We start from the raw sequence: 21,567 nt of genomic DNA on the forward strand, positions 1-21,567 counted from the left end.
ACACTGTATGGTCCTCACTTGATGAGCTGTAAGGAAATATACACGTAAAGTTGTCCTCATTTTGTGCGCATAACGAAAAAGTATATACAGTCTCACTTTAATAGCTGCGTATAATGGCCTCACTTGGGTGGCAATATACTTGAACCATACGGGGCACACATACGTAATTTTTTTTGTGTATACTCGTCATTTTTTAATTGCTATTTACTTGTCAAGGTCACTATGAAGAGTTGAAACGATTATGTCTACGTTTTCTACCGGTCCTCACTAAGTGCGCGTAATGTCAGGACCTCACTTTGATATCTGTGCATAATATATATATATATATATATATATATATATATATATATATATATATATATATATATATATATATATATATATATATATATATATGGCTCACAAATGATAGGAAGCCCGCTACAACCTGCCGATGAATGGAAGCCCGCGGTTTACGGGGTAAGGGGATTGTAGCACTGTCTTATTCCTACAGTCTTACGAAGCCCACTCGTATAAACGCGTTCACAGTGTATATGGATTACGCATTATACGAAGCCCGACGATGTTGCCATGTTTTAATTTACGTTTAAATAATACGACTGTTCTACGAGATCCTTATATGTGTATATAAGTCGTCATATTGCCTGTTATAAGAAGCCCAATTCTATTCAGCAATCTATACGAAGCATTTTAGAAGAGTCAAGATAGAACGAAAAGATGCATTGTTTCGGAGCAATTCAAACAAGATTATCTTTTTCTAAAACTTTTTTTGTTAGTTTATATACATGTTAAAGTAAAAAAGTTCTACTCACAGATTTTGCCGCTAATTGATTATTATTTGTTTAAACAATAACAATAATTGTTTTGTACAGTGTGTCCAATTAACACGTTGTCGGACACTGCGTCAAATGTGTAAGCAAGTGTTGTGACACTATATGTATTTTGCAAAGTAGAATAGGGAAAAATTCAACGTATATAGACGTTGTGTCACATTACATCAATGGAAATTAGACGACTATAGACGTTCTGTTCGTCAACGAGAAAAGTTGTGCATGGTCTAAATTAAAAATAGAACCATCAGTTCATTTTTTTTAAGCCGTATACGTGATATTATGTCAAAAAATATGAATTTTACTCAAGAGTAAAGTAGCTTTATTATTCAAAATATTAAAAATTGTTGTAATGAAAAGTTGTTTGGAATTAAGAACTATATTCTAATATTCCACTTCACCTTTCTAATTAAAAAAAAGTTGATTTTTTTTTAATTATGGATATACAACATTATTTTCAGTTATTTCAATTATGATAACTATTTTATTATAGACCAGTAAGGATCTGTGAAAAAACGTCTATTTTTGGATGTGAAAGGTGGCATTCGAATTTTTGCAGATAAAGTAAGGTGATAACTTCGTTAATAATAATTTACTTATGCTCCTTCTCAAATATGGCCGGAACATTAATAAAAAAAATAAAATATTTAAAAATTCGAAAAACGTCGATTTTTTTCTGTTTCTTTGCTTATAACTTTAAAACGATTCGTTTTGGAACAAAGTCGTAGAGAAATAAAATAAAGATAATTGAATTTTGTATGATATCCGACTGGTCAAAAATGTCTTAACTTATTACCTTTTCTGCAATATAGCAATAAATACAAAATAAGGGGGCAAAATATGCCTGTTGTTATTCAATGTTTTTAACCACTTCGGTGGTACTTAGAACCTTAGTAATTCGCTTAGGAAATTCTTTGTAACATACTTAAACTGTGTACCAAATTTCATTAAAATCGACCTAATAGATTTTGCATAATAAATTTGCAATTTAAATGTTTTTAAAAAAGTTCAAATTTTTTAAAATCTTTCTGAACAAAAAGTAGACCATTTAGAAGTTGTCTAATTTTTTTACATATAAAGAGGTGCTTTACCTATCTAATACAATTTACAGAATTAAAATCGGATTATTTAAGGGGCATCAGCAATGTTTTAAACTTATAAATAATTTTTTGGCTTATAAACAAATAGCTTTGTTTAATAATAAAAAATTAATTTTTAGCAATGCAAATAATTAAAACCGGTATAATTTGATTTATACTTTCAAATTCTGTCAGCAGAATTGCTATTTTATTTTTTAATCAAAAGTTATTCGCGTTCAAAAATTGCACTTTTTCGATTTTTTGAAAGTGCCACTGCGTTTATCTCGAAAACTATGCATCCTACGAAAAAACTTGTAAGAACATTTTTTGCTTAGACTTACCCAAGAAATATAAAAAAGTGTTTTATTTTGCGAAAAATCGATGTTATGTAATTCCTCAAGTTGTTTGTTTATAACAATTTTATTGATATCCGGATCAACTCTTACCCAAAAAAATCGTGTTCCACGGGTCAAAAAATACATAAAAATCTTGGGTAAGTGCATCTAAATAAAGGAGCCCGCAGCACCCCCTCCTGGCCACAGGACTAATTTGTTTATAAGCCAAAAAATTGTTTATAACTTTAAAACATTGCTGAGGCTGCTTAAACAATCCGATTTTAATTCTGTAAAGTGCATTAGATAGGTGGAGTGCTTCTTTATATGTAAAAAAATTGACAAATCTTTGTATACACTAGTTTTTGTTGTGCAAGATTTTAAAAAATTTTAATTTTTTAAAAAAAGTTTAGATTGCAAAATTATTATTCAAAATCTAGTAAGTCAATTTTAATGAAATTTGGTGTACGGTTTTAGCATATTACAAAAATTTTCTAAGCGAATTAGGAAGGTTCCAAGTGTAACCTAAGTGATGGAAAATAATTGAATAATAACAGGCTTGTTTTGCCCCCTTATTATATATTTATTGCTATTTTGCAGCAAGGGTGATTAATTAAGAGACTTTTAGCCAATCGCATCTGATAGAAAATTTAATTACCTTTGTTTTATTCCTTTACGACTTTGTTCCAGAATGAATCGTTTTAAAGTTATAAGCAAAAAAATTAGAAAAATAAAACGAAATTTTTTGAAATTTTTAAATATTTAATTTTTTTTATTAATGTTCCGGGCATATTTGAGACGGAGCATTAATCAATTATTAATAACGAAGTTATCACCTAACTTTATCCGCAAAAATCTGAATGCCACCTCTCACATCCATCTAAAAACAGATCCTTACTGGTCTATTATTAATTATACGAAAAAAAAGTTATCCTTTGTAAAAAGTTCTGCATGGCCAAAGACCTTAAATAAAACCATCTTATATCAATTTTGATTAATTTTATACGAGGTATGTCAAAAAAGATAAATTTCGATAAAGAATAAAGTACCTATAGTTCAGAATATTTCAATGAGAAGGATGGAATATTGGAAGATGGTTTTTAGTGTTGTTCTGAAGCTATTTTCTTGTGGCATTTTTATAATTATTTTGATTGGGAAATAAGCCACAATTAAATTGAAAAAATAATTTTATTAACGTTTCGACGCCCAAATCGGATGTCATTGTCAAAATACAAAATATTACCGAGTAAATATTAGTAATATTTTATATTTTGACAACGACATCCGATTTGGGCGTCCAAACGCGAATAAAATTATTTTTTCAATTTAATTGTGGCTTATTTCCCAACCAAAGATAGATTCCCAACCTAGCGACCCGGCATTGGTCGCTAGGTAGATTGTTACGCGAGTGGTCGCGCGTGAGATTTTCTCTCACATATCCAAATTTTACCTTTTTTTACAAAATAAAGTTTTTAAAACAGTTTTTAAACTTTTTTTATTAACTAATAATAAGAAAAAAAAAATGTATAATAATATAGATAATAATATAATAAAATAAAAAGAAATAATCGGAATTAAACCAATATTAATCAATCTCCGTATCTTGATAATTTACGGCACAGCACACAAATATAACAAGAATGCTCTGGAAAAATTGATTGATGACAATTACAATTTTTTTTACATTATTTTAGGTTTTAAGTGCCAAAATAAAATTAATTTTTATGTACAGTTCGTAACGCGGGTGGTCGCTTGATGAGAGAATGTCTCACTTGAAGCGCGCTGACTCAACAATTGGGTGATATTAGGTCAACTGAGTCACTATCTAAGCGGACGATTCTATTAGATTGTCGAGGGAGGATAGTTAGGAGACTAGAAGGAACTACAGATCTTATAATTTCCCAGAAAAAAAATTCTGTGCACTTTTCTGAAATCGTGAGAGAAAATCTCATATAGCGACCACTGGCGGGTTAATTATGGTTTTTAGTTCTAAACAACTTTACATAAGCACAATTTTCAATATTGTGAAAAATAAGGGTATATTATTTAAGTACTCTTGGGAAAATTCATATTTTTTTTATATACCTCGTATAAAATTGACAAAATTTGATATTAGACGGTTGTATTTTAGGTTTTAGACCCTGTAGAACATTTTATAAAGAATAACTGTTTTTCGTAAAATGAATAATAAAAGAGTTTTCCACCTACCTCTACCGAAAGTATACTTTTCCGGACCTGATTGTAGGGAGCAAAGTTGTACTTTTCCTCCCTAGGGAAGAAAAGTAAAAGTGACATCATGGTATTTCATTCATAAAAATATAACTTATTGACGCCCTGTACAATATCTCTTTTCTATTACGTAAGTTTGTATACATTTTAACGTTTATTTATAAAACACTCTGTATTTCACAGAATGGTAAAAAACTGTAAATTGTTATTTTGATTTAACAATGTTTACATTTTTATTTTGACTTATATTTGACAGTTGACAGTTATATTGTACGTACTTATTAGTTTTAGTTCTAATAAATTTTGTTGGTTAGTTACACAAATAAATTAAGTAAAAATGAAAAAATGACTTGTTATTTGAGGAAGGTGGAAAAACCATATGTATAACATGGGAGTAAAGTGCCTTTTCCTCCCTTGAATGATTACTGCCCTCCGCTACGCGTCGGGCAGTAAACTTCATTCTCGGGAGGAAAAGAAGCACTTTCCTCCCTTGTTATACAAATATCTATATGTATCATAATTGAAATAAACAACTAAAAATAATGTTGATTAGAAAAATTTTCAAAATTTTTTTTTCCATTAGAAGGATGAAATTGCATATCAGAATATAGTTCTTAATTCCAAACAATCATGTTAAATTATATAATTTAAAATAATTTTAAAAATATCGTTGAATTTTGTTTCTATTTTGTTTTTGATTATGCTGAATCCGAATATGGCATTACAATTTGAAAATGCTTATAAAGAAGCTCTTCTACACTATGTCTGCGTAGCAAGGAACCATATTTGAAACATTTTTATTACAAATTTTACGAAAAAAAGTTTATTCTTCATAAATTGCTCTGCATAGTCTAAAATCTAAAACCCAATCATCAGATATCAAGTTTTATCAATTTTATACGAGGTATGTCAAAAATACGAATTTTGTTAAAGAGTAAAGTACCTTTATATTCCAGAATATCAAAATATGGGTATTATAAAAAGTTGTTGGGAATTAAAAACTATGTTTTATTATAATTACATCATTATAATTGAAAAAAAAAATCAATGTTTTCTCAAATTACGGATACCCATCATCATTATTTTATTTCAATTATTTCAACTATTTTATTATTAATTTTACGAAAAAAAGTTATTCTTCATAAAATACTCTATTCTGGTCTAAAGTCCAAAAAACAACCATCAGATATCAAACAAATATGACTTTTGCTTAACAGTTCAGTATGGTTTGTTCAACAGTAAATGGTTGAGTTCAATTAGTGCGGTCGTAAATATTATTAAATTTATCTGACCTGGCCCATTGTTAAGACCCACCCGGAGCGATAAGCAACCGAGGTAGACAGAGTTGTTTTTTTGACAATTAACACTGACTAGACGGTAATCCCATAATAAAGCAAAGAAATTGTACCAGAAAACATATTTAAATTTTACCTGAAACCGGACCTTTCCGGACCTTTTATACTATTATCGGTTATTCCAGGATGTTTATAGTGGTAACTAATTGAACTCGACCATTTAATGTTAAACATACCATACCTTTATAGTTCACAATATCTCATTTAGAAGAATGTAATTAAACAGTGAAACATATTTTGTAATTCCAACCAACTTTTTTTAATAACAATTTTCGATATTGTGAAATCTAAAGGTACTTTTCTCTTGAGTAAAATTCATATTTTTTTACATACCTCGTATGTCAAAATGTAAAATCGTATGTAAAACCTCGTATGTAAAATTAATAAAATTTGATATTTGATGGTTGCATCTGAGATCATATACGATGCAGAGTATTTTATAAAGAATAACTTTTTTCGTAAAACTGGTAATAAAAAAGTTATTAATAGGTTCGAAGTAACGCAGACATAATGTTTAAGAGCTAGAAATATTTTTTTGTTGAAAATTTATTATTGTTCAAGCTTATTATTAAATTTATTTTAGGTAAGTTTTAGAGAAAACATTTTTGATCACTTTTTATAAACAATTTTTTAGTTGGTAATTTTCGGTTTTTGTATTAGGTACATTTTTGTTATCTTTCTTAATTTTTGTCAAAAAGTAATAGTTTCATTCATAGTTTCATAGTTTCATTTCTAAAATAAAATTATTGAGTAAATTTTAAAAATACATCAAATGCTTTAAAAAATCACCTATAAAATTGTAAAAAATCTTTTCAAACTTGAGTAATACCGTTTTAAAGTGCTGGTAATTCTGTAAACTACGTTTTTCCTTAAAACTTACGTAAAAGTTTTCAAAAATTGCATTTTTGCGTCATAACATTTGAATTAAATTTTTGGCATTTTTTTGAATGAAACATTGTTTAGTAAGATGTTTGAAAGGTAAGTTGTGCAAATTTGAGAGCTTTATAAGAAAAATTTTATTAGTTACACATTTTTAAATAATGTTTAAACAAAATTCAGCCCACACCGTACTTATGCCCATACATTTTATTTCTTTTTATTATAACCATAAGATAGCTTAATTGGTCTTCTTTCCAATTAAGCTATTCTTTCTTGTTCCTTCTCTTAATTTCCTTCTTTCTTGTCCAATTTGTAAAATTTTATTTGATCCATTAATTAGAGAAATACACTGAAATAACTCAGCCATGCAGTTCGCTAGTTTACAGTGCGCCAATGTTTGTGAGAAGGGTGACTTTAGCGTTATAAATAAAAAATTATAGAAGCTACAGATTTAATTTTATAAAAATTTTAATCTTATATTTAGGTTTTTTCAATAGTCTGAATTTTTCAAGTCAAGTCAGTTTTTTTCTAAAATTTATATTTTCAGGGTTATTTAAAGAAACATCTAATTTCGCAGTTCATTTGTTTAATAAAAAATTAAGTGCCCACTTCTAGAGTAGAACTTTTTAATATGTTGTTTATTAAACATTTCTTAGGGCCATCGGTACATAATTCGCAAATATTTTAAGGCTATCCCCACTCTTTCTGTCTTTACACGGCAAATTACGTGTAGTAAAATTGTCACTGGTATGGATATGTAAACTTTACTTGACAACTTCATCATTAACTGTAAAGATGGCTTTTGAATGTTCTTGGATAACTTTTACTAGTATAATTAATTGCCTTAATTGTTAATTCAGTTAATTAATATGATTATTTCATATTTCCGACCAATAGAAAGCTACAGAAATACAAATTAAATTGATCATTTTTGATAATATCCCATCGTCAAGTATATTACGTCAGATGCCCTTCGTTGCTGTGAAAAAATACATTCAGTGACATTAATGACAATTACTGTTTTAAAACTTATAAAAGTGATGACTTTCAATCGTCAAATATTTATAACAACTGTGTGTTTAATTGTACTAATTTGTACTTACATAAATAAATTACAATAAAATTTTGGTTTTAAACAGTTTTATTCATGAAATAATCGCAGCAAATTGCAGCTCGATCTCTGAAATTATTATCGAATTGTTTCCCTCGTGCCACTTGACGTAATTTCACTCCCCTTCGGGTCGTGAAATTAATACTGTCAAAGTGTCACTCGGGAAAAATTCGATAATTTCAGAGCTCTTGTGCAATTACTACTGATAATTTTTTCACTACCTATGTATTCAGTAATAATTTATCTACTGTACAACAAAAGCTAATAATCAATCGAGAAAAGAGGAAAAGTGATAAAGTGATTTTTTAATAATATATTGTTACTATGAAACGCTTACAATTTTGAACATCTGTAACAACACAATACTTGGATCACTGAATATATCCTGGTGTATTCTCTGCTTTGGATCTTCCATAAATAATAAACAATAAATAACTTTTTATTAAGTTCACGTCTTAAATCAATTATTTATTAAACACATTATCAATATTATTTAATCAACAACTGAAAATATTCCCAATGCCAGGTCAAATATTTAAAATTGTCACTGTCTGACTGACAATATGCTGGCAATATTCTATTTACTACTGACAAAGATTTGGAAAATATTACCACGGACATTGTGTTCATTTTTTTTCAAATCCTGAAAAAAAAACAATAAATATTTTTGAAAAATTTAAACGCAAAATGAAAGACTAAATTATTACCGAGGGCCGAAAGTCTCTTACAATAAATAAAAAGTTTATTTTGAATGAGATATTTTGAAATTAAAAGTCACACTAAATTTTCTTTTAGTTTTTAGCCCTGTAACTTATTAAAATAAACATTATAGAAGTTCTCAGGGACTTTCGGCCCTCGCTAATAACGTAATCTCTTATTCTGAGTTTAAAATTTTCAAAAATAATTATTAGTTTTCTCAGAATTCGAAAAAAAAAAAGAATTCCATTTGAGTAGCATTTCAGCAGAAACTACGTGCCCATTCCCTTAATGAAATTAAAAAACATCTATATTGTTTGATTTTTTCCGAAGGGAAAATCTATATGCATTATTGTATTAAATATTTTGTATTTGTATTAAATGAGGCGCTCAGAGCAACAGTGGCACAGTCCACAAATTGAGCATTTTTAGATTAATACATCAATAAAAGCAGAAAAATTGGATATATGGTTCAACAGTGGTCTACACAATCTAGCTCTATATTTGGCAATATGGCACTACATAATGTATTGTTGCCTTGACAAATACTAAAAATACGAATGAAACAGTGGCCTAACCCTCAATTGTGTGGCTCAGACCCATCAAACAAGTGTTCATCGTATCAGAATCAGAATAATACGCATAATTCATAAGAATGACTATTTTTAATTTTATAAAGTAATATTTAATAATAATAACTTTAACTCCGTCCTTGACTGAGTGGTAAGAGCGCCTACCTTTGGATCGAAAAATCCGAATGGTTGTGAGTTCGAATCTCACCAGGGTCAGAAATGTTTCATTTATTATAAATTAATAAATGAAAATAGTTTCTGTCCTTGTGGGATCGGTACTCACCGGAGGAACCGCAGACGTTCGGATACAGTTAGCGTCTCTTTGCAAAGACAATGACGTCAACTTTGCAAAGTAACAAGACACTTACTCAACACACACACACACTACACATTACACTAGGTACCTAACTGTTAAAAATTACCGTACCTACCATGCCAATGGCCATTAGCTGTCGAGGCATTAACCTTTTTTAAATAAAAAAAAAACAATAATTTAATTTGTCATATTAATTTCCTATTTGGTAGCAAATTTTGTGGCTTATTACAAACTAAAATAGTAAATTAGTAATACAAAGTATTAATTTGTATTAATTGTATCAATTAAAATAAATAATTCTTTTGCGATTCAATTTTTAAATCTTTTTTCTGTCGGTATCTTACTGTGTACAGGTAATGCTAAGAATTACCATAATCTGTTCTCGGGAGTCTTAGTACACAAGATTAATGACGATGAACGACCCAAAAATACAAAAAATGTGCATTGCCAGGTAATAATAAAAATGTTTACAAGCTAATAGTACTTTGAGGAATATGCAAAAACGTTGCCAAACTTCAGGGCTTCTTATAATCGGTAGCTCAATGTGGGCTTCCTAACGCTGCTCAACTTCTACAGAGTATATACTTCTTTTCGCAGCGCAAACTGGTGGTAGATGCCATGAACTACGAGTGTATGTTTTGATAATAATTCCAGGCATAAGCAGCCCGGGCTTCGTATTGTTAATCATGATTTCAGAGCTACCTATGGTACATTTCTAAAATTTGTCCGAATATATATGAAGCCCAAGCGTATTCACATGTTCTGAGCTTGGTTAAAATATCGAGAGATGGTGTAAAGTACGTTTTTTGGGGAAATAACATTAAAGAATTACGAAGCCCGAATCCGGGCTTCGTAAGGAGGTGTCGGGCTTCGTATGACCGGTGCGATATAGCGTTTTTGGCTTCCTAAAGTCGGAATCCATATATATATATATATATATATATATATATATACACCGTTTTTAGGCGTCAACGCCCTTCCGGTAGGGATCTATGGAGGAGTGTCACCGAGCCGCAAGCCCTTATCCCTTGCCGTACCGCTCCTCCATAGGCCGATCAGACACCAGCTTATTCCAGACCAAGTCGTAGATTCTTTTTTTTACAATTTTAGACTACGACGTCAGCCTTTTTATTTTTCTATTCACCGGGCTGGGGCATGAACCTCGATCGCCTCGACCGCATATCCACTATAGATTTGTCAATCGTGCGCCTCAGTCCGCTTGGCTAATCTGATCGACACCATCAGATACCACCAAAAATTCAATTAGGTAATGCATTTGAGATGCGGCTGTATCGGAGAAAACTTAAGATCTCGTGGACTGATCGAATTAGAAGAATGAAGAAAAGCCAAAAGATACCATCAAATTTCGAAGGCTACTGTACTTCGAACACATTATGCGATATACCTTCCTACAAGCTATTTTGCAGGAAAAAATATTTGGAAGACGAACACGAACATCCTGGTTAAAGAACGTCAGGACCTGATTGAACACATCTGTGTAGCTTTTCCGCGTTGCTGCAGACAAGATAGAGATAGTCATGATGATCGCCAACATTCATCATGGATAGGCAGATCAAGAAGAAGAATGTTCTGTAAACACCCTAATATACCTGCGGCTTTTTCCTGCCCCTAAAATTGAAATTGATCGCCTGGTTTAAAATCAAGTCGTTTATTACCAACGCTTAAGGGGGGTATGGTTTGAAATCAACATATCAAGCACGTTTTTGTGAATTTTTTCGAAGCTATGGTACGATTATTTTATTTTTAAATTAAATAAACATATTAAGTACAATTCAAAGAATATTTAGAAAAAAATTCAATCCAAAATATTGAAAAGTAAGCCATTGGTGACAAATTTTGACAGGCAGCTCACAAAAAAATGGATTGCGCGGTGGACATCAGAACTCGTGACTAGATCGTACGAAACAAAAAATTCAAAAATATTTAATTAGCTTATGAGTTTCACGAGGTCACAACGTCGAGTTTTTTTATTTTTAATGATTTTCGAATTTTTGGTATCACTCAGAAATCAAAAAAATGAAATTTTTGGTAAAGTTTTTGTGAAAATCAACAGAGTTATTATTGTTGAACAAAAAATAAGCAAAAAAGAAAAATATCTCGACGTTGTTACCTCATGAAATGTCTCAAGAAAATCTGTGCAAAATACCAGCTAGATCGGCCGCGTAGTTTTTCAGTTACAATGTCCACCGCATTTGAAAAAGCAGTTTTGAGAAAAATGCGTTTTAAGTTTTGACAACTGCATCTTCATCTTCTTATTTGTCTGCCAAATCATAAAGTGATGCACATTGGAATATGTTTTTTGAATCGAGGAGTAATCTACAAAAGAGAAGGCGAACAGTTGTTTAACGTTTCTCACTACGCTCAAGCGTGCTGGCGCGAAGTCGCGGCAAAGCGAGTCGAAGGTAGAGATATTCAACACGCTGCACAGTGGTTCCAAATGCCGAAAACGTGGTCATGAACCTTTAAAAGCGTATATTGTTTATACATTTTGGAATTACTTTCGTTCTTAAGGGTTTTTGGCATCGCTGATTACGAATCTGACATTTTTTTTTCTGAAAAACAAAATGGCGGATCCAACATGGCGGAAAGAAATTGAAAATAGCAATTAAAAAGGAAAATTTTTTTTGTCATATTTGGTAGGTTAAGGTCGCTAATTACAAATCTAACATTACATTTTTTTAAAACAAAATGGTGGATCCAATATGGACGAAAGAAATTCGAAAATTTTATTTTAACCACATTTTTGTTTAAAAAATTTTATTATACGGGAGTTTTGAAACTGCTGATTACCAATAGATCTTCTTTATGAAGTACAATATTCAGAACCTATTACTTAATGTACAACTGCCCATACATACTCAACAATCGCCAGAATCATGTATGCGTCATTTCCCACTTTTGTATTCAAACAACTGCCAGCAATGCATAGGCAGCTAAACCAAAGAAATTCTGTATCTCCTTACTAAATATTTTCAGATTAATAAACATCAGTCGCAGAATTTTGTACTTTTTGAATGCATCTTTACAAAATTTTAATTATTTCAAGTATGTTTTCACTATTTATACATTAACAAATTTAAGGCATTTATTGTTAATAAATATTGATTTATCTTACATCTTAGGTACATTACTACATACTTAAAAAAGAAGAATCTGCTTTACAGCGATAAAATTGACAAACTACAAAACGTTTTACAGCGTTTTAAATATACGCGTTCTTTTTCACTTTCCCTGCCGGCCAAAATAACCTCAGACATGGCTCACTTGTTACTGAGCTGTGAACCAGAATACATCCGGTCTGATCCTCATACCTACGTATTAGTACTCTACAAAGTATCAGAACACAACTGTAAACATGAAAATCCCTAAATAGGGACTTTTTTTCGTGCCATGACCACGTTTTCAGCATTTGGAACCACTGTGCGCTGTATCTCTGGTAATTTTACTTTTATTTAAAATAATAAAAAAAAATAAAATATTTCAAGCCATAACCCCCCCCCTCTTAATCATTTACGCAATAATCGTTTATTACCAACTTGCATCATATAGATCTGACCTTTGGATATTATCAGTAGTAATTGCACAAGAGCTCTGAAATTATTGAATTTTTCCCGAGTGACACTTTGACAGTTTTAATTTCACGAGCCGAAGGCGAGTGAAATTATGTCAAAATGTCACGAGAGCAAAAATTCTATATTAATTTCAGAGGTCGAGTGCAATTTGTTGCGATTATTTTATGAATAAAACTGTTTAAAACCAAAATTTTATTGTAATTTATTTATGTAAGTACCATTAAACACACAGTTTTTATAAATATTTGACGATTGGAAGTCATCACTTTTATAATTTTTAAAACATTAATTGTCATTAATGTCACTGAATGTATTTTTTCGTAGCAACGAAGGGCATCTTAAGTAATATACTTAACGACGGGAGATTATCAAAAATTATCGATTTAATTCAGATTTCTGTAGCTTTCTATTGGTCAGAATCTCCTATGAATGAAATAATCATTATATTGTGTTTTTTGGCACAAAATTTGCATACTGAGTCTTTTTGCCACTAGGTTAAACCCGTAAGGCAGACATTGTGAGTCATCTTCATTTTTAGCTATCGGGATAGCATAACCTTCATAGCAGAGTATTCTTTAGTCAGCAGTTGTTCATCTTAAATCTTGCATTAACCTTTATCTCTAAGGTTATCTCCCTGCCTGATGCTGGATATGACTTTAATGTTGTCTTATTAAACGCCATTCTGTTCTTATTCTTGTTTTATTGTTAATATTAAGTTGTCTTACTAATTTTATATCATAATAGTTGACATCTTGTTGGTTTTACCAAATCCACCATGATACCAATTCCAGGATTCAAGAACCCTATTCCATCTTATACACGTCTACAGGAAGGGTACCATATGTTTTTGTAGTCACTCGAAAGTGTCCGAAAACTGTTCGCTGTCTGTGATTTCATAGATACTAGTCTGTGTACCAGGTATAACCCTGGAGTCTTAGTTGCCCTATTCCTCTAGTGTACAGGTGTCAGTGTGGAAAGGTACTTTAGACTTACATCTGGATACCATATGGTCAGAAATCATCATCCATTCAGTACCCTAATGTCAATTGATGTTACTGTTACAGTTAATTCATCGAAAGTTAAATACTAAAACCTCATAAGTAAGTAAAAATTTACAACTTTTTAGGAGAGCGAAAAAACTTTGTTGCTTAGTACCTACTATATATTTTTTCTAAGAACCTGCAGAGGATCAGAACTCCTATGATTATATGGTGGGCATCAAAATGAACCAACTGATACCATATCTTTTGTATATCAACTTTCTTTTGATACAAAAAAGAAAACAAAAACAAAATATGAGAAAAGGAGTATACAGTCAGCGCTACCATACTAGAAACATGAGTAGGTACCCAATTGCTATACTTATGGGCTAATCTGGTCTGTTCTCAGATGTGATTTTCATCCCTGTCATGTTACTGTCAAGAAACTATTTTTTTTGCTCTGATTCTGGCCTCGGTTTAGAACTAGAACCTTTAGCCACGTAATTGTATAACTTATCACTAACTCAGGTGTAATGTGTAGTGTGTGTGTTGAGTAAGTGTCTTGTTACTTTGCAAAGTCGACGTCATTGTCTTTGCAAAGAGACAAGAAACTATTTAAAATAATTGTTTTTCCATACAAAAAATACATTAATTAATAGTATTATTACTCTGCTTTAAAATAACTTTATTGAAACATCACAAGAATATTAAGTACAATACTTTTACAAAACTTTTACAACTTTAACAAAATGACAACTATAAATGTCAAAATTAGAGCAGCTGTACTTAATACAGCTGATCTATTGTTTGTCAACTTTCTATGTTAATGTTCAGTTTGTATACATTTTCTGACGTTCTAAACATCACTAGACATAAAAATAAACATTACAACAAGTGAAGGATCCAGGACTATATTAGTATGGTATATCTAGACCTAAACCCAGACATCCAAAGTGAAAGTTATCCTTTCAACACCAAATTGTTCTATATGGTTCACATAATGTTCAGAAAAAAGTCACACCATTTTAAGCGTCGGGTTGGGGGGGGGGGGGGGAGTTACGTTTTTCGTCAATATTTCTAAAACTATGCGGTTTAGCATGAACAACCTTCTATACAAAAATGTTCTACATTAAATTTGAAATAAAAAGGTCATATGCATAATCCTTCTAAAATAAACGGTTCAAAAGTTACGGAGGTAGTATAGTATAATTGGTCCAAAAACAGGCCTAACCCAGACATCCAAAGTAAAAGTTTTCCTTCGACACCAAATTGTTCTATATGGTCCACATATTGTTCAGTAAAAAGTTGCACCATTTTGAGCGTCCGGTTCGGGGGGGAAATGGGGGAAAAGTCGGTAAATTAGTAGTTTTTTACGTTTTTCATCAATATTTCTAAAACTATGCTTTAGCGTAAACAATGTTCTATACAAAAATGTTCTACGTGAAATTTAAAACAAAAAAGGTCCTATACATAATTTTTATAAAATCAACGGTTCCAGAGTTACGGAGGGTAAAAAGTGGAGGTTTTCGATCCTTTTTATATTCTTTGGGCAATTTATAGAAATTTTCTGTAACAGGATTGTGTTTTGTAAATAAAATTTACTATTTTAGTGGCCGATGATATGCTAGTGATAAGCCCTTGAAGAAACGTCAACCTCACCACCCAAAATCATCATCAATTGCCCAGATAATATAAATGGTATCAAAAACCTCCACTTTTCACCCTCCGTAACTCTGGAACCGTTGATTTTATAACAATTATGTATAGGACCTTTTTTGTTTTAAATTTTATGTAGAACATTTTTGTATATACCATTGTTTACGCTAAAGCATAGTTTTAGAAATATTGACGAAAAACTTAAAAAAAACCACTAATTTACCGACTTCTCTCACATCTCCCCCCCAAACCGGACGCTCAAAATGGTGTAACTTTTTACTGAACAATAGGTGGACCATATATAACAATTTGGCGTTGGAGGAAAACTTTTACTTTAGATGTCTGGGTTAGGCCTTTTTTGGACCAATTATACTATACTACCTCCGTAACTTTGGAACCGTTCATTTTAGAACGATTATGCATAGAACCTTTTTTATTGCAAATTTAATGTAGAACATTTTTGTATAGAAGCTTGTTCATGCTAAACGCCATAGTTTAAGAAATATTGACGAAAAACGTAAAAAACTACGAATTCACTGATTTCTCCCCCCTCTCCCCCCCAAACCTGACGCTCAAAATGGTGTGACTTTTTTCTGAACATTATGTGGACCATATAGAACAATTTGGTGTTGGAGGATAACTTTCACTTTGGATGTCTGGGTTATGGTATTATTTGGATCAATTATATCATACTAAATAGCTGAATGTTCCTATGTATCTAGTATGGTGGCGCTTACTGTATGTACATAAACCAATCTGATTAGAACATACAGAGAAATGATGGAAAGATAATTAAAGTTACAAATAGAACAAACAGACGAAAAGGAAAACCATAAAGTAGGTAATAAATCAGCAATACAAAGTAACAAACATATGAATATAAAAGGGAAGGGTGGTATGACAGAGTATCAAAAAGAAATAATAAAAAGAGGTAAGGATGGAAATGACCACAAATTGAACAACAGAGGCAAACAATAGATATATAAAGACAATGAAAAATGTAAAAATGGTGTTAAGAGAAAGCTCATAGAAAATAAATGAAACGAAATAGAACTACAGAAATAAAGCAGTAAAGAATCATTACAAACACACCAGAAACAATGAGGATATCAATAAAACCTATCATCATTATGGCATTTACACTCCTGGCGGAGTGATTGCTGCCTTCTTTGGTCTCTTCCGATTCATTTGTAGAGGGGAATCAGTCCTCATTAACATTTTGATTTTACAATTGGTTGTGTGACTCGGCATCTACAATTTTTCTCCAGTCATTCCTGTTCTTGTTTATGGTTACCCATTCTCTAACTCCCATCTTCCCTTAAGGTCCTCAAATATCTGGTTCTCTCATCTGGTTTTGGGTCTTCCTCGTGGTCTGCCTGATCATCATCATTCAAGCCTGATCTATCCACTGCTGGATATAGGTCTCCCTCAGTCTTTGCCATGTATTTCTGACTATGCTGACGACCTCTACTTTGATATGCTTCGTGTCTTGGTCTTCAGTGTATTTATTCGCTGTGTCCATCTGTTATCTGACATTCTAGCTATGTGCTCTGCTCAGTTCCACTTAAGGGTGATAATTCTTTCTGTGGGATCCGTCACTCCTGTCACAATCCGATAACTACACGAAATGCCTAACAAGCGTTCCATAGCACTTTGGTTAACACAAATTTTATTTCTATTTTCTTGGTTGCTGCTAAAGTTTCTGTACTATATGTAAGTACTGGCAACACCCACTGACCAAAGACTTCGAGGTCTGCCTGATACTGGTCCCCACTGGTGATTTTTACTGAAAACAGTCGAAACAAATCAAACATCAGAAAGGTATACTAAACAAAGAAGTAAGACCCTTTGTCATCATTACCATTACTATTCAACTTGTGCTAGAAGCGAAAACCAATAGAGAATGGCTCCTGTACCAAAGGAGACACCAAGTTTTGGCATTCGATGGTATAAAAAATATTAGCCATGTAGAAACCTTCTACAAATAACAAATATTTTCTACCTAAAGATTGAAAAGTAGATATTTACAAATGCACTTAGACCACCACAGATAAAGTTGTTTTCAGTCAGTCATTTGTTTAATGATAGAGGTTGAATCAATGAACTGTCAATGGTTGAATACATTTTTAATTAAACCAAAAATAAGCTTATAATGTATTGTTTGGCTTTAAACCAGAAATGATAAGTTTAAAAAAAATAGATACCTGTGCAATTATTCAAATCTAACCAAGTGGTGGTATTATCAACTTCATCTCTTCCAAAAAAGAGTAGCTTTTCACCACTTTTAAATTCAAAATTTTCACAATGAATATGATGACTAGATGCACCACAATACATAGATGGTTTAAGCACAGTATAGGAGGAATCAGTAAGCTCACTCCCCGAAAAATGCATTGTTTTCAATGTTCCAATTTGGCGAATCTGCGCAAAATCGTCCAAAATTCGTTTCACCGTGCGCATCCGATGAGAGCGGATACGTTTGCCGATTGGTCGTGACCGCCATCTGATTTTCATGAATTTTGTGAGGTTGTGTTTGGGAATGGTTTGTTGTTTTGGTTAATTTACCAATTTATTTTCATACATTTTTCATATTAATAATAGGTAGTTATGTATATTATGTACTGTGAATGTGATATTATTTTCTTAAATCAATCAAATGGAGATGAAGCAAGCAGAAAACAATTTTTACAAGGAACAATGTAAAATTAAAATCGAAAGTTCTGGACAACCTGTGTGATGCTGTAATAATTATGTTCCTATTCTGTTAAAACTGAGATAGAGAGTCTTTAAAACTGATAAAAATAGTTATTTCTATGATGGAAATTCTTTGGACCAAATAAATAGAGAAGTTATTATTGAAGACATCAAATAAAAGGAGGAAAATTTATGTGAAAAATGGTAAGTTGTTCTGATTATATTTCCATAGGTATCTGTAGTAAAATTAAATTAATTAAACATTAACACATTAATTAACTCATGCAAAGGCCAATTGTAGTGAACTACGGTCGGGGTTTGCATTATTAACATGGAGTTTTTACATGTAAATATGTACTTCACTCCTTGTATGTACATACTTTCATATTTCAAAAGATAAGTACACACTTTCCACAAAGATCCGATGTCTATGGATCTGATACCTACTGGCATTTTTGGATCATTAGACTTCTAATCACTAAATTTGTTTTAAATTATATACTTGTGTTAGTGAAAGTACATTTTATCTGTATTATTGTACATCACTGTAGCCTAAAATGTACTTTAATTCAACATATTGATGGCTTAGTGTGAAAACCAAAAAACAAAAAACTGATTTTCTGCATAATATAACCTAAAAACAAAAATTACGTTACATATTTTTAATTCGAGCACATTGAAACAAATATCTGATATTGGCCCAGAGCTAAAAGTGTTAAATGTCGCCATTAAATTTTAAATACAAATATTAACTATGATAAACACATAAATATCCTTGCAGTATATAGAGCCTTTGCCCAAGTAACTATGATAACCTCGTATATCTTGATATACATGTAAATCATGGGAATATGTAACATACTTATTTGGGAATAATGTGTATGCAGACCTTACAATTCTCAACGAAGAATTGAAAGCCATAAAAAACTATTAATAGGAAGTTTTTGCAAATGTTTATATATGTATTTTTTAAATATACCTTAAAATATAACGTGGTATGGTTTTTCCTTTCAAAAATAATTAAGATAGATTAAAATCAGTGTGATGGACTATTTTTGGTTGTACAGTGGAACCTCGATTAACTGTCTCTCCATTAACTGTCACCTCTGTTAACCGTCAGGGTATATACAAAAGTTGTATTGACTACATTAGCAATAATTTTAATGCAAAAAAATAAAGAAAGCTAATTTGATTTGGGGTGAGGACACAAACGGCTATCCATTGCTGACAGATAAAGAAATAATTGAAATGGCAACAAAGGCGGACCAAACAGATTCAGAAGCTGACACAGGCCTGGAATTTGACTGTAGCTATATTGATGGACCTATTGTAACTAACAAAGATTTGCATAAATAATCTAGAGAAGCTGCATCGCATATGCAATACTTCATCGAGTGGTATTCTCAACAAGAAGAAGCCAATAAAGTAGATTGCATGATATTATGCAGATTAAGAAATTCAGCCGTCGCAAGATGTGAAGCAACAGTAAAACAAACACCTATTTCAGAATATTTTAAATTGATTTGATTGTACGAACACAAATCCCTCTTATATTGTCAAACAAACCATACAAATGAAATTTGAGAGTTGTACTATGAATTTTTAATTTTTTTTTAATGTTCTGTTAACCGTCTTTTCGATTATCCGTCATACCCTTGGTCCGGTGCCCTGACGGATAATTGAGGTTCTACTGTAATTATGATTTTGTACACATAAATATATAATTATATTTTTTAAACTTGCCTAATTTTTATTTTAGATTTTCATAATAAAAGAAGAACTGACGTTATTATGAAACCAGTGTATGGACGGTGTGTTTTACTGACTTAAAGCAAGAGTACCTTTTATACTTGAATTTGTCACATTTTTTAATTTCATAATTTTATTTATGTAAGTTGTGATTGTAAAAATATTGTTAAGTTGTATTCATAGTTCTCTACTTGTTCTTTTGAAGTACTGTTTTTATTATAATTGGTATTGTAAAGTTGAAATCCTCAAATCAAAATATAATTTATAATTCGAATGTATTATTATTTTACTACATTCGAATTGAGTTTGGCTCAACTTATGTGTGCGAAGCCGCTTTATCAAAAATGAACTTTGTTAAAAATTGGTAGATATCTCACTTAACAGATGAATATCTCAACTCTCCAATGAGACTCAGTTGCACTAAACTCACTCCAAGCTTCAGACGGGTTGTACATAAAAAAATTCATTTCTCTCTCTGATTTTTGAAATTAAGTAAGCTGTGATATAAAATTGTCATGTGCATTTTTTATATTCATTTTTTCTCTACTAAATGTTAAAAAGTAGGAGTACTTTTCAGAAGTGCATTTAATTAAAATAATTTTCAGACTTAATAAGTTTGCAACAAACACCTTGCATTGAAACTAATGTAGAAAAGATAACATGTTAATTAACATTTTGTACTATGATTATTTATTTTAAATTCCTCAGTTTCCTTTCTACAAAATTGAAGATGTCTAAAAACTTCATTAGCATTCAAAATATAAATTCCTAATTTTTAAAATATTCTCAGTAACAATTTACAATACTGCTGTTTTCAAAATATACTGATAATAACATCAAAACAATACACAATGAATTTATATTTTATTTATTGTAATAGGAAAACTTACATAAAAGTATACAGTAACCAAAAACAATCAGATATTATTAGTTTTCCTTTTCATATTAGTCCATGTAATGTGTGAGGCCACTTTCGTATGAAAAATGTTTCTGACTCAATTTCTTTGCGGATTCCTGTTTAAAAATGTCCCCTTTAAACCAATCAGAAAAGTGTCAATTTTTTAAGCAAATTCAAAATTACTTTTTTGCCTCGAAAAATGTATTTTTAGGGTAATTATAAACAATAAAGGTATGTTGTCATATTTCTGAAAAGTTGATAGTTTTTGAGTTATAAGCGATTTAAAATCTGAAAACTAAATGTTTGAAAACTGTTTTAATAAAATGACAGATCTTTTTTATTTAAGATGACCCAAAAATGCTAAAAACATATTTTCACTGCAAAAAAGTGATGCTTTGAATTTGTTAAAAAAACAATTTCAGCCCAAAAATTTCGCCCGTCGCACTTCTGATTTGTTTATAGGGGATATTTTTTAACAAGAATCCACAAAGAAACCGAATCAGAACAGTCAGACACAGGCAGCATAAATCCGGACCTCAGAAGTGTCATAGGTTGTCGAAACGGACCCTCAGGGAAACTATTTGGTGACCCCTGATAT

General features: G+C 31.1%; 1 protein-coding gene and 1 long non-coding RNA gene across 2 annotated transcripts in view; one reads left to right on the plus strand and one right to left on the minus strand.

The window, feature by feature from the left end:
* LOC126878785 (uncharacterized) overlaps positions 1-18,142 on the minus strand; it is a 32,672-nt gene extending 14,530 nt beyond the window's left edge. Inside the window, exon 1 of the mRNA XM_050641680.1 lies at positions 17,833-18,142. Coding sequence (XP_050497637.1) covers positions 17,833-18,142 — 310 coding nt within the window. The remainder of the gene's footprint in view (positions 1-17,832) is intronic.
* A 108-nt stretch (positions 18,143-18,250) lies between these two features.
* Positions 18,251-20,345, plus strand: LOC126878788 (uncharacterized). Its single transcript, XR_007695781.1, has 2 exons — positions 18,251-18,526; positions 20,082-20,345. It is a non-coding gene; the product is annotated as an uncharacterized LOC126878788 (long non-coding RNA).
* The last annotated feature ends 1,222 nt before the right edge of the window (positions 20,346-21,567 follow it).

Source organism: Diabrotica virgifera, chromosome 1, assembly GCF_917563875.1.
Source record: "Diabrotica virgifera virgifera chromosome 1, PGI_DIABVI_V3a".
NCBI classification, from domain to species: domain Eukaryota; kingdom Metazoa; phylum Arthropoda; class Insecta; order Coleoptera; family Chrysomelidae; genus Diabrotica; species Diabrotica virgifera.